The sequence below is a fragment of the Manis javanica genome, chromosome 10 (genome assembly GCF_040802235.1).
Source record: "Manis javanica isolate MJ-LG chromosome 10, MJ_LKY, whole genome shotgun sequence".
NCBI lineage: Eukaryota > Metazoa > Chordata > Mammalia > Pholidota > Manidae > Manis > Manis javanica.
The window spans coordinates 110250977-110264968 of NC_133165.1; the positions used below are offsets into that span (position 1 = coordinate 110250977).

General features: G+C 45.7%; 1 protein-coding gene across 3 annotated transcripts; it reads right to left on the reverse strand.

Moving 5' to 3' along the window:
• Positions 1–191: 191 nt before the first annotated feature.
• On the reverse strand, positions 192–12431 carry JOSD1 (Josephin domain containing 1). Of its 3 annotated transcripts, none has more exons than XM_017664065.3 (5): positions 12158–12431; positions 10950–11770; positions 3228–3356; positions 2944–3138; positions 192–2303 (listed from the first exon to the last, which is right to left on the reverse strand). In XM_017664065.3, exons 2-5 carry the CDS (start codon positions 11132–11134, stop codon positions 2204–2206), a joined length of 609 nt encoding a protein of 202 aa, XP_017519554.1. In that variant the 5' UTR covers positions 11135–11770; positions 12158–12431; the 3' UTR covers positions 192–2203. The 3 variants fall into 3 exon arrangements, with proteins under 3 accessions (XP_017519554.1, XP_017519553.1, XP_017519555.1); XM_017664064.3 differs by having other exon boundaries at positions 12093–12431; XM_017664066.3 differs by having other exon boundaries at positions 12077–12431.
• Between the last annotated feature and the right edge of the window lie 1561 nt (positions 12432–13992).

Here is a 13992-nt window from a genome sequence, read left to right on the forward strand (position 1 = left end):
CGAAAAATACTTAAGGCTGCTTTTGAACCAAATCCCAATCAGCTATCATTGTTTGGATATTTGAGGTGAGAGGTTTGACCAAAGCAGAGTCTACATCTAAAGATGACTTACGATGGTAGTGAATTCCTTCTAAAGCAGCATTATACTAAACTTTTTTCCTCTTATGTACATAATTACAAAATTCAGACACATTTGAGATTTATGTATGGAGTTCTCCATTTTTAATATTTGGTTAAACAAAATACATCTTTTGTAAACAAACCCAGCACAAGGCCAACCGAAAAAAGGAATTAAAAGCAAGAAAAACAAAGCCTAGGGTTGCCCCCTATTGGGCATCAGGGTTAGGCCTGCCCCCTTCTAAAAGAAATGGGGCTTTTTGCCCTTGGACATCAGCATGGGTCCCTGTTCCTAAGCACCAGAATTGGATATGAACAGAGAAACCAGCCCTGAAATGTTTTAAGTGTCTTTGCATATCCCATTGGCTCATGGACTCAAGTGCATGGAACTCCTCTGAAGTGCCATTTGCACAGGCCCAAGCAGATTGGTGGAGAAGAGTTTCCTCCTCTTCCCAGGAAATGGCTTACTATCACTGACCGTGCCAATGGACCCAAGGTCCTACTTGTGACAATCAGCAAGGCTGGCTGTAACTTCTGGCTGGTGATGGTTGGAATGTCGTTGTGCAGGGGTAAAGAGCTCCCTGTGGTGCCAAGCAGGTCTGGTGTAGAAAAGGATGCAGAAGAGACCGCGGCTAGTTGCTGAGGGGATATAATGCAGTAGCCACTTGGTGGCCTTGGTTACTCAGCATAAAAAACGGCCTTGTTGGATTGAAGATAACATGTGCAGAAAAAGTGCTGGTGTAAACATGCACTCCAGTCACAGTGGGGAGAAAGCCTCAGCTTTGTCCTGCTAAGCTTACTCAGGCTTGACATGTAAGCCCCAGCCTGACTGTGCTGCTGGGAGAGAAGTCTGGCCAGTGGGGCAGCTCTCTGACCTGCCAAGACCACTGCTCTGTAAGGGCAGACAGGCCATCCCTTCCTGCCCACCTGCCCTGAGGCAACCACAGCCACTTGGGTGACACAGTGTGGTGTACTTCCCCTCTTGTTTTCCCGAGTTCCAGGGGGAAAGGGGTCTACAGCTATGTAAAGAGGTAGGGGGGTGGGCCAATTCTCAGCCGATTGTGAAGGAAACTTTGAAAGAGGACAAACTCAGATCCTGTAACATAATGCACATAACCACCCAACTTGAGGCTGCTGTTTGTTACTGCAGTGACTCCGAGTCTAGGACTTCTACCGATTCTAGCTGCAATTACTCTCTGAGCAGCTTTTCCTCACAATGCTCCTCACCCAACTTTGTCTCAAACTAATGGAATTTGATGTCAAAGGCCAACTTATTTTTTCCTGATTTTCCCAGAGTGGGTCAACTGGGAAACTGCCCTTTTGCCCATCTTGTGCCCCAAAGCCTCCTAAATCAATAGAGTGAAATGGCAGGGACAACGCTGGAGTGAGGCAGATGGGCCATCCATGCCTGCCCCCATCTGGCTTGGGCCACGTCCTTAGACAGTAGTATCTAGCTATTGAGCTCACCATGTCACACTAGAAATTTGCAGGACTCAACCACCCAGCATGGAATATTAGAGAACTTTTTCATTATAAAACTCCCAAGGGTGGCCATCAGTCACCCTTAAATGTGAGGGTAATGGGGGTGGCATTAAGGTTTGGAGAGAGCATGTTGTACTGCTGCTGGGGTTTTGGAGATGGTTTCCTGAGAGGCCCCTTATGCTCTGGGTCCTACAAGCCAGTCACACGGACTTTCTGCACTTACTGCCTTCAGACCCACTGGTCACCAGGAAAGGGCTAGTGGAGGCAGCATCTCCAGCCGAGTACAGCAGCAGTGAACTCCAGAGCCTCTGTCAAGTCCTCACAGAAAGGGAAAAGCAGCTGAGACCCACCTTTCTTTCTCCTCTCATATAAAACAAGGGTCTTCGGTTGCTTGCCTTAAGCACATAGAGCTCCTATCTTCCATTCCCAGGAGCAGGTAACGCTTGCTGGTTCTTACAACCATCCACACATCTGTCCTATTGCACTGTCAAATCTGAGGGGAAAAACCCAATGAGATGTTTGGGGAAGTGGCAAGGACAGACCCACTGTATAGGCCACAGCACATCACGGAGGATTTAGGCAAGGGAAGGTTAGGTAGAACTGCATTACACATCAACCCTCCAACTCTGATGGGCCTCCACCTCTTCTGGTACCACCAGCAGGAGTTCACAGTTCTTTCCTCGCAAATGATGTTTTAGAAATTTCCTATGGGAGAAATGAAATGCTGGTAAAATTACAAATTCCAGGCTTGGGGCCACACTTCACCATTATTATTAACTTCACCTCCTTTAAGCTGTTGGCAGTCCTAAAAGCAGGAGGATCTGTTCTTGGAGGGTTCTACATTTGGTTACCCCTCTATCTGTCCAGTTTGATTTCTAATCTGATTTTTTGTTTATCCTCATGTATTAATGCCAGCGGTAGCTAGTTCTGTGAGGAACGTAGCGAGCCCAAGGCACTCCAAAGGACTTTGAACTGTAAAAGTCTCTTCTTTGGTCCCTGGGAAATTAAGCCCTCTCTGGGTTGAGTGTTTTATTCCATTCTCTGAACTGGCAGCTATACTGTCACAACTGCCTAAGTGTAGAGAATGTTACAATGCCAGTTCCCCCAGATCAGAAGGCCAGCATCCCAGGTGCTGGAATTTCTCTACCAGAGGGACTTAAAAGTCCTCAGGGGCCAACAAAAGCTTCAGGTCTTTCAAGTCTGAGACCCTATGATTCTAAGTGAAGCAAGAAGATCCATGGAGACAGGAATTTCATTTCCTTTGTCAAATAACATAAGATGGGCTCGATTTTCCCTACACACCAGGGGAAGGAGCCCAGCAATGATAGCCAGCTACAACAGGTACCTGAGCTCGCTCTCGCCTCCAATCCACTCGGGCACCTTCAGTTTGGAGTCGAGGTTGTAGTAGGCACCTCCCACCTCTCGAACACAGATCCAGTGCTGCCTTTTGAGAGGCAACTTCAATGGACCCCAGCACAGGCTAGAGGGCAGATTCATGATGAAGCCCATGACATTAGTGAGAGCAATGGCACTGACGTCCCTGTAGGGGAGAAGTGGCGTCAGGCTCTGAAGCAGCCAACTTCCCAGACCCGCCTGTAACACTACACCTGGCCGCCAGGTTCAGTTTACCTGCGCTTGTCCCACCAAACAGCTTCATAGCCTTTGGTTTGAAGTGCTGCCATAATGACATTCACGTCGTAGTTCCCATTTCCCAGCATGCTCTTCTTGTGGGGGGTCACCATGGTGTTTGGAGACAACCTACAAATGTGAAAGGAGGACAGCTTGGACCCACGGCCTAACCTCTCCTGGCCCGCACTTCCAGGGATGAAGAGCACTTGACACCACTGTCCTAGGGAGCATGCCCTGCCCCCACCCCAAGTGGTGTGCAGCCAGTTTTTACTTAAGTATTTTGTAGTGTGGGGATCCTGCTGCCTGAGGGATTACCTTTTGTTATGCAAAACAACACTTCAGAAGTGGTGGGGCCTGTCTGTCATTTAGAAAATCTAAATAGACACAAGGTTCCACGAAGACATCTCCTTTATGAAATCCTCGACCTATCTTTCCATTTCTGCATTCTTCTTGCTAATCTTCCTGTCTTAATAAAAGCCTTTTTAAACATTGGAAAGTAGTATTTAATACGTTCATTTGCATGGATAGCATGCGTTGTTACTTTTTTACAATTTAAATGCTTTCTATTTAAGGCTTGCACACTTGGTAATCATTAATCATGAAATACTCAAAAGGCCAACGGAGGCCCAGGTAGGTAACAAATCTGTGAACTGGGGCCAAATATAGGCAATATCTGATGGGACAACAAAAAGCAGTAAGGCTTATATTAAACTGGAATGCATGATCCACCCAGAGCATTCCAAATACATGCATGTGTATAAAATACCTGATTTAGAAAGTATTAAACACACATAAATCAACTGAAAAAAATGTTTGTGTCAAATAAAAATGCAATGGCAGTCTGGTTTGCCCCCCAGCTTTAAACCACTTCTCGCCCAGCCTCTTTAGCCACTCCTTCACCTCAAGGTGAGGTCAGTTCTGAAAGGCATTTCCAGTCCTATTATTTTGCTCTCAAAGGCTCATCAGCCAGGACCCGAGGACAGGCTATCTTGAAGGAAGTGGCAGCAGCAGGTGAAGGGGAGGAAGGGAAATGTGGTGAGCTCTTCAGGAATTAAAGCGGAGAGCAGGTGTCCAGGAGGTTGCTAAATGCTGCCTCCTGAAGAGAATCAACTTTAGGTCAACTCTAAAAACTTAAATCTCATAGAAAGTTTTTTTTTAAGGTTCTCAATACATAGCAACCATATTGATACTTTTCAAACATAAAACATACTCCTGCCAATGCTTAAAGCCTCCCTTACCTCCCACAGCACTTAAATACAATCTACTTTGGCCTACAAGGCCCTTGGAATCCGGCTGACCTCATCTGTACCTCTGAGCCACCCAGACCTTTTCTCTGCTACTTTGTGGGTAAAATTTTAATATTCCAGAATCTCTCGCCTGGCTTTTAGAGTATATCCATATGAACTGGCAGGTGTTCTAAGGGGTGGAAAGTAGCTAATCTCCGTATCAATGGATAATTACCTGGGCTATGGAGGGCTTATCTGAACCTGAGAGCTGGGGGGAGGTTCCGCTTGCTTCTGCAGGAGCAGGAGTTTAGAAAAGGCCCCAGACCACAGTTTGTAAGCTATACATGGGTTTTAAACTTTATTTCTCCCTTTGACTGATTTCTGTTTCAACTTGGTATTTCGCCCCGGGATTTCCTCTCCCCAGAGTTACATACTTGAACACACACAGCTTTCTCACTTGAGCGCCTTTGTGCTGTTTCTGCTTTGTGGAATTGCTCTTCCCCTAGATTTTCACTTGGTTTGCTCATTATTTGGGTCTCCAAATGTTACTGCCTTAGAGACCTTTTCTGACCACCCAACCTTAGTTTTTCCATCGCCTCCTCTTACATCCACCTGCTTTAATTATAGCTTTTGTTACTACTGGACACGTGTGCTCACTTGTCTGTTTTTCCACACTACAATGACAGCAGGAGCCTTCTCTATTCTGTTAATGCTACATCACCAAGATCTGAAGAGTCCCTGGCACATGACAGGTGCTCAAGGAATGTTTGCTGAAATGTTCTAAGTGTTTTTTTGTTACCCTATCTCTTTTCCTGTAATATTAATAGTGGATCCTGAAAAAAGAGCTTGCATTCTTGTCTCCAGGGCTAGCAAAGAAGGGGATCCAAGGACACTAAACTCCACTCTGCAACCAAACTGTATTTTACCTGTAGCAATAACCATTTATTGAAAACTGTGTCATGCCTGATAACAGATGCTTTCTTATGTATCTCATTTAATCCTCACAATAAATCTCAGAGGCTCTGAATCAGTTCCATTTTATAGGCTTAAAAAAAAACAAAGTTTGGTGATTTAAAATGACTTGCCCAGGATCACTTCACTTACCTGACAAGTGACAGAACAAGGATTCAAACTTGGGTTCATGCTTGCTGCTTATGGCAAGGACACAAGAATCAGAGTGGGTGGTGGTAGTGTACTGATTAAGAGAAAAGGCTGAGTCCCTGGGGCCTGGGCCTAAAATGTAGCTTAACAGGACAAAGCTTTTCAGTGGGTTCTAGTACTGAATGAGAAAGCACAGGGAAGAAACTTGCTCAAGATAAATGGATCTCCTTTCCCTTCAACAATTTTTCAATAGCTTCTCATTACTTTCAGTAAAGTTTCTAGCCAGTAGATGCATGAGTCTTCCCACCTCTTGCACCACCTCACTCCTTACCAGGCAAAAACCTTAGGGGATCACAGAAGGCATTTAATGCATGGCTGAATGAATCAAGTAAACAGGTTTCTTGCAGAAATTCTTGGAATCCCTAATGCTGACATTCACCTTGAGTCTGAGGAGACGGTACAATGGGCTTCGATTCCCAAACATACTCAACCACACATTTTTTTCTTGAGACGTACCCTACAGGACTTGTGTTCCAAGGGTCTCTCCCTCCCTGTCCCACATCTCCTGATTCAAATCCTCCCCTGCCTATTCCCACTCTCTCCTAACGGCACACCTGGGCTTCTGAGACAGATTCCTAAACTGATCTTCTTGCTTCCCAACTCTCCTTCCACACTCACCAAGGTATCATTTCACTCTCTTGCAAAGAAACTGCCAGTGCAGTGCAGTCAACTGCCTGGTTGGCCAACTCTCACCCTCCGAGCCCTGCTCGGCCGGCTGCTTCCTTCTCATTCGGCTTAGTGCACTTCCAGCACCACGACCTCGCAAACTCTATTCTTTCATCCTGTTTCCTGTTCCAGGCCAAATCCTAGTGCTTCTTCAAACTCAAGCTCACATTCTACCTTTTCCATGAACTCTCTCCTGGCCCCTGTGCAGCAGAAAAAGGCAGGCAATCAGGAGGACTGCACGCTGTATGAGTTTACATCCAAGCAACATCAATACTAAATCATGACACTTAATCTCCGTGCCCATTAGCTTATCAGTGAAAATGGGAATGATTCCTATCTTATAGGAACATTGAAGAATTCAGTTATTTTATACAAACAGTAAATTCCAAAGCAAAGGGAATGGTTCTTCTACTCTGCATTCCTCACAGCTAGGCACTGGGCAACTGAATAAACTGAATAAATGTGTTGGCCAAACTGATCAATATAGGAAATGCTGAAAATGGCTATTTGAACAAGTGGGGTCCAACCAGTGCGCCCATATTACTAGTACTTGTTAGTGCCTGCAATATATTAACTACTTTTATAAGCTTTATCACTTACACCTTCTAACAATCTTGAGATTAACCCGATAATGTAAATAAGGAAGCTGAGGTGCAGAGGTTAGTTACAGTGACTTGCACAGTCATATCCAGCTGGTGAGTGGTAGAGCTAGGACTTAGCCTCTACATTAAGGCTGCACTGAACAGTCTCGCGTATATTTCAACACACCAGTCCCAGTGATTTCCAGGGAGTCCTGTTCTGTTCCAATGGATTTTCTTCAGACTCTTTGGCAAACTCCTGTTCAGGACTACCTTAATGATTTTGATAGAAATTCTGGACTATAAAGCAAGCCTCTCGCTTTCAGTCGTCACAATCAGAGATTAGAGCCATGAGATTTGAAGCGATTTGCAAGTGAGGAGATGAGCTCTAGTCCAGGTCTCATATAGGTCTGTACCCTCAGCTGAGGCCCTGGTCCTCTCTCGTGGTTACCACGTGTCTGGCTACAGTGACGATTTCAGATTTTAATGACAAGGAGATGTACAGCCATTTGTCAAGATTCCTTTTCTCCCTTAATTATTATTTCCCTTTTATCAGGTATGAAGAGATGTGACATTAACAAACATGGCTCAGAACTTTCTTATGTGTCTTTATATTATTAAATTCATAAAGCACAGATCACAGGGCCAGGCACATAGACGTCGTACTCTATAGGTGTTGGCTGGGACAAGGACGATCATTTGGTGATGACTGCCTGGCCACTGGACAAGATAATTAAATCTCCAGGAAGTTAACACTCTCAATACCTTTTCTCAACTTACAACCCCCATACCTTTAAATATGGCTCCTTCTATTGGCTCAGGGACCTTTTAGTGGGGAGGGGGAAGGGCTTCCCCTCAGTCCTAGAGTGGTGATTGTTCACCAGCACCTATAATCTCTTTGCCCTTCCATCTTGCATTAGGTTTTTCCCTGGTACCAAGCTGGTTTTTGTCTTAGATTTTAATAGCCATTTTATTTGGGAAAGTAACTCATACCTAGCTTTAAGAACATTTGATCACTGAAAAACCGAGATGAGCCTAGTGAAAATGTTTGAGGCCTGAGGATGTTCATAACTACGTAGCCAAGCTGCTACTATGGATTTTACCTGTAAGTCCTTTTTCAAAGCATACATATATAAAATGTATGAGATCAAATATCCACATCTATATACATGCACACTGTTGATACCTGCCCAGTTTCTGATCTTTCCTCCAATTCCATATGTTGAAAACATTTTCTTTTCAAGTCAATGACCTCTTTTTGCTATCACCATGGATGTTACCACTGTCCTCAAATCTTGGACCAAGCCTTTCACACCAGACTCCTCTTTTCCCATCCAGTGTTGCTACCAAGTCACTTGCTTAGTTGTAAGTTCCTATTCATTTCTATTCCAAACATGAGTCATCTTATATCCACAGCTGTACTGAAACTCCACCCTGCCTTTGTATTTCTTTTTTTTTTTTAAAGGCTAAAATTCAACTACTAGGATGAATCTCCTCTCAACAGATGGCATTCAATCAAAATTTTCCTCCCATTTCTACCACTGATTAGCCACATCTTCAGAACAGCAGAAAACTTTGAGAATTTTGAATTATCTCTTTAATTCTGCCAACATTACTGTTCTTTCTGTTACAATTCAAAGAAATCATTTTTCTCATTTAGATTGCTCTGAATTCCATGGTTCTAACGTCACTTAAATCTGTTCCCAAGGCCTGGTCAATGTATAGCTCTGAGATACACTTCTCAGTGACTGAGTCCTGTCCAACCTGTTTTCTTTACAGTGCCTGGCACACTGCAGGCAGCTAGTAAATGTTTGTTTAAAAAATTCCATCTCTCCCTTGCCTTTTTTTCTGTCCCTTTGCCTTTTCTCAATTCCTTTCACAGTTCTTGTTTCTATTTATCCACACAGAACCTTTCCATACAAATACTCTATAGAGAATTCCACCTCTGGAGTGGGGACAAGTATATTTTGTGTACTGGTTTGCTATTACTTCAAAGTGTCTTTACATTGTGCTGATAGGGAACTGAGGAGTGCAGTACAACGTGCTGAAGCTTTAAAATAGAACTCTGGTTTCATGTGAGTGTTTAGCAAGTATTTAGCATTCTTTCATTCAGAGAAAACACAGCTGAGTGAGTCCTGCTATTATCCACAAACAGCTTATAATCATAGTACACATCTTCAGACCCAAGTCGAGGTTACTAGCAGGGTGAATGGCTACTGATGATACAATTGCTCTGATGTGCCTTTCTACAGGAAGCAGCAGAGCAGTTTAGGGGGGCAGGTCCTGGAGTCACAGAGCTAGTGTCCAAATCCTCCCATTAATACATTAATAGCTCGGTGGACTCTATGTCATTATTTCCTCATCTGGAAAAATGGGATGTAACAGAATCTACCTTATTAAGATTGATGTGAGAAGTGAGTTAATACAAGGAAAGCACTCAGAACAGTGCTTTGCACAGAGTGAGTGTTTATGTGTTAGTGACTGTCATCAGGTCAGAGCAGAGGTCAAATTTACAGAAGTGAAAAAAAACTTAGTAGACACACAGAATCTTCATTCTTCCATTAACTAGTGAGTGGAATTGGTCAAACTGCTTAAACGGAATCGTTGTTTCTTAAGACTACTACTGCTAAGATTGTCACAAGATTGTGACATATTATAAAGTACTAAGCACATTTACGTACTCACTGTGAATCCATTCTTTTCCCTATTCTTAGATTAGGAATTACTGCTCAAATATCCAATTAGGCATAGAAGAAATTACAAATGGCTGGCCAAAAGGAAACAGTCTAATGCACTGGTCTCCTTCCTGCTCCTTTCAGTTACAGGGCTTGGTGATCTGAGACAAATTACCTCATCTCCCAAAGTCCCATTTCCTGAAGAGAATTACTTCTACTTGCCAGAAAATGACCATGATGCACATGACACATTTGCCCTGGTAAGACATTACTATGGTTATTACCAGCATTGGAAAATAATTGCCCTCATTATAATTTTGTCAGCACACTAGGATTAACATTCTTTTAAGAGAGGGCCTACGGTTCTTTCAGGGTAAACAGTCCATTCCTATGTTTCACATATCACCCCAAACAGGTAATTTCCAGCTGTAATTTAGGGACATTAACTTCACCTCCCAGTAAAGGGAGTCAGTAAAGGGTCTTTTCCCAACTAGTAATATGCACTGTTTGAAGAACTGGTGAATTTTTCTCTGCACTGAGAACCAAGCAGGACTAACCCTTTCTAGCTGGGAAAATGAGACAAATCCTTGCCAAAGTTCCTATAGACTGCAGACATACTGCTGTGTCCATCCAGACACTACAGAACTAAATCTCAAACCCTCTGAAAAACAATTTTGGAAGATCAAAGTAGAAAGATAAATGCTGAACTTTTATCAACCTGTCACACAGCATCTCACAAAGTGGATAAGAAAGGCCATCTGGAATGAAGTAGAAAGAGTCAGCTTCAAAAACGTAGCTTTGCTACTTAGAAGCTATTTGGACAAATTACCTGACCTTTCTGCCTATTTTCTCTATCAGTAATATGGAGACAGTAGAACTGACTGTTGTGAAGGTTACACAAAACAATGTATTAGTACCAAGGCCAGCACAGGGCCTCATAGAAAAGCTGCAGTACCTTTCTTGGGGAACATAGGTGGGTGCCATTATCTGAGTGTGTACTTGTCCCCCTTCAATACTAAACTTCTTGTGGGCAGGTCCTGACAGGCACAGCACAGTGGTCAACAAACAGCACAGACACAAACCTGAATTCATGGCTCCATCTTTTATGTTACTCAACTTCTCTGAACCCTATCTTTATCCATAAAATGGAAATGACATATGTATTTACGGCACTGTTGTAGGGATCACTTGAGATGATACAATCAAGGCTCTTCTTAGCACTGTGCCTGGCCCATATAAGTGATCAATAAATGGTAGTGGTTATCTTTCCCAATCTTGTTTCCTTTATGCCTGCTAACAGCATCCAGCCAACAGTACCTGTTGGTTTGAAGGTTTATGTAGCTGAGACAATGCCCCGCCCACAGAAATTCAGAAATAGCAAAAGTAGAAAGATGCCAAGGAGAGGGGGTACCCTACCTCTGGAAAATCTCTTGCAATGTTTCTCGCGTGAAGGCATTGCTGTCTTGGAAGACGTTATTGAGGGCATGAAGAGCACAAAGCTCCCTGCGCTGTTTCTCATGGTAGATTTGTGCCGGTGCTGCCTGGGGCAGCTCCAATGATTCAGATTTGGCCTTGTCTCCTTTCCATGGCACGCAACTCATGTTTTTCGTTTTAGGTTCCAGAGAGGGCTAAAAACACCCCACCCTTCCTCCTGAGGAAGAATGTGAGCTTCTCAGTCTTTTCAGGATTCCTGAGATTCACCTTATTTTTTCGTGTCCATGAATTTATGCTTTGTCACAGGGAGAAAAGGTTGGAATCAAAAGGAAAAAAGAATCCACCTCTTCTTTCTTCTCAAAAGAAAGATAACTTTTGGATTAGTGTACTTCGCCTCCAGTATCAAAGTGCAGAATTTTTTAAAATTATATATAATCTAAGACCTTGTTGCCTTCTCCCACGCTTTCCTCCAAAAATCCCACGATTGTCTTCCTCTATTTTCCTCTCCGCAAATGCCCACCAGGCCTCAAGGCAGGGTGACCGAACGGAATCGGTCACATCGCTCCTTTTCTTCCATTTCCTTTGAACCACAACGGCACTGATTCAAGAGACAAGGCCTAGGCGGTGGATAAAACGCAGAATTCGAGCAGCTAGCGAGGGCCGGCCAGCGTGGGGTCGCGGGCCGCGCTGGGGCCCGGGGGGCGGCTCTCCATCCCCTCCAGCGAGGTGGGGCTCCGCAGGGCGCGGGCCGAGGCGTCGTGGCTACCTTGGAAAGCGCGAACTCTCACCCTGTGGCCGCGCCCCTGCGGAGAAGACAACTCCGGTCAGGTCCGGCGGTCGGGCGGGCCGCCGCGGAGGGCCACACTGGCCGGGGAAGGGGCGCAGCGGCGCCGGCAGGAACCCGGGGAGGGTCCTGGGCCGCGACGGGAAGGCCTGCCCGGAGTGGGGTCGGATAACTGTCTCGCTCTCGGGGTCCGCGGCCCACCCGGCTCACCGCCCCCACCCCAACCTCCCCGCCCGTCACGTGAGGGCAAGCCGAAGCGCCCTCCCGCCGCTCCTCCGGCCCCGGCCCCGCCCGGCCCAGACGCCGAGCGCCGGCAGCCCCTCACCGCAGCAGGCCCCCACCTGGAGCTGCGGGCCGACACCTGGGCCGCGCGCGGGCGGGCGGGCTGGCAGGTAAGCGCGCGCACCTGAGCCCAACGTCAGCGGCCCTCGCCGGCGCGTGCTCCGGAAACGCCCTCCAGCGGTCCCGCTCCCGCCCTGCGCCGGCGTCACGTCTGACGTCAGCGGCTCTGGCTTTGACGACGCTGGCGCTGCCGCGCGTCGGTTGGAACGGTTGGTGCAGTGTCGAGCGGCTTAGGGCGTGCGAGGTCCAGCGGGCCGCCTGGTGTAGGGTGGCGGAGCCCGGCGGCAGTGGCTGCTGCGGCTGGCAGAGCTGGTGCCCGCCTCTTCTGCTTTGCTCCTCCCCTGGCCGAGCCGGGCGGGGCGACCGGCGGGAGTCCCGCCTCGACGGCCACCTTTTCCCGGGTGTCGGCCGGTTCCGGGGCGGCGACCCGCCTGCGGCTGCACTTCGCGAACCTCCCTACCCCTCCCTTCTCTCTGCGCTGGGCTTCTCCAGCTGAGTGCTTTCGAGATCCTGAATTAAATATACTCCTGTGTTGACCGTTTTGTTTGTCTAGCGCACTGTTCACCGGGTGATTTCAAAGCACCTTACTGATGCGGTTGGGCGCAAATTCTCTTGGTTAGTAGGCCCGACCGCCCCTTACTTTCCTGAGCACTCTGAGGATAGGCGCCTCTCCTGGGGTACTTTGGAGAGACCTATTTCAGTTTCTGGGTGTCGGATTTCGGTCCTCTCCCTCGGACTCCACCCTGGTCTCACTGTGCCTGCCACAGAACTTTGCTCTCTGGGTTTTCTGTAAGCTCTTTGTGTTTGTCAGGAAAGTAAACTCAGTCCTGCGTGGGTTTTTTTTCCCTTATTTACCCGTAGGGCATGTGGAAGGCACCAGCAAATACTCATTATCCACCTTAGCTGCCTTTGGGTTTTTGTTAATTGGAAAAATAATAGAAGAGATCACCTAATTCAGTCATTTCTTTTAACTGCTTCAACAAGCAACACCATTACACTCAACGTAGTTACCATTTAACACATGCCTGAGTGCCTACCACATGGTTGTGAGCCCTTGCCCTAATCCAGACAGCTTTTGAAATATCTTAAGTTTTTGTAATTTATTAGCCTCCTAAGGGTTACAATTACGTTTGCAAAAGACTAGTTAATGGAGGCCTGCAAGCACTGTTCAAAGTGCTTTAGGTATATTAACTAATTTGCTAACTATCCTGTGAGGTAGGTACTGAAGCTCAACTAACTTGTTTTTGAAGTCACATAACTAGTAAGTATAGACCCAGGATTTGAACCTAGGATCTAACCTGTCTTCAGAAAGAGTGTAAAGATGAGTAGGGAATTCTCTAAAATAGGATTTTAGACTTCTCTGTTAAATTCAGGAAGTCCCTACTCTAAGGATATTTTCTCTGAGCAAAGCCCTATGGTGAGAAGGGCATGTTTTCCACTCTACCGTCAGGGGCATACTCTGTACTTGAACTCTTTCTTGGAAGAGCCAGTTGCTAAAATGCTAAATATAAATTATTCTAGAATACAATGTCTTGATACTTGGCTTTTCAGCCAACGAAGATCTGAAAATTTTAACCACCTCATAGGATAGTGGTGAACAATTTAGCTAGGATAAAAGAACAAAATGCATTTGAAGAACTATTATAAAGACTTTTGGAGTTGGATGAGCTCTTGTCCCAGTGTTCCACGTGTTTATACACAAAAGACTTGATGGTAGTTTACAGGAACAGGACGTTGCCTCTTTCAGATAGATCTCTGAAAGTAAAGGCCAGTCTGAACCCTGCCTCTTGTTCACTAAATCCTGGCCTCCAAACCCTACATCTTGGGTGTGTTACCTTCTCAAATGGCTGCTCGATCTTGCTTGCTGCTTGGGACGAATGGCCAAGACCAGCAATATTA

Coding starts and splice junctions, on each gene's coding strand:
- JOSD1 (XM_017664065.3), bottom strand. CDS start 11,134: ATGAGTTGCGTGCCATGGAAAGGAGACAAGGCCAAATCTGAATCATTG. Junction 3,357..10,949: donor TTGCAAGAGATTTTCCAGAG/GTAGGGTACCCC, acceptor TCACATTTGTAG/GTTGTCTCCAAACACCATGG. Junction 3,139..3,227: donor GTTTGGTGGGACAAGCGCAG/GTAAACTGAACC, acceptor TCTCCCCTACAG/GGACGTCAGTGCCATTGCTC.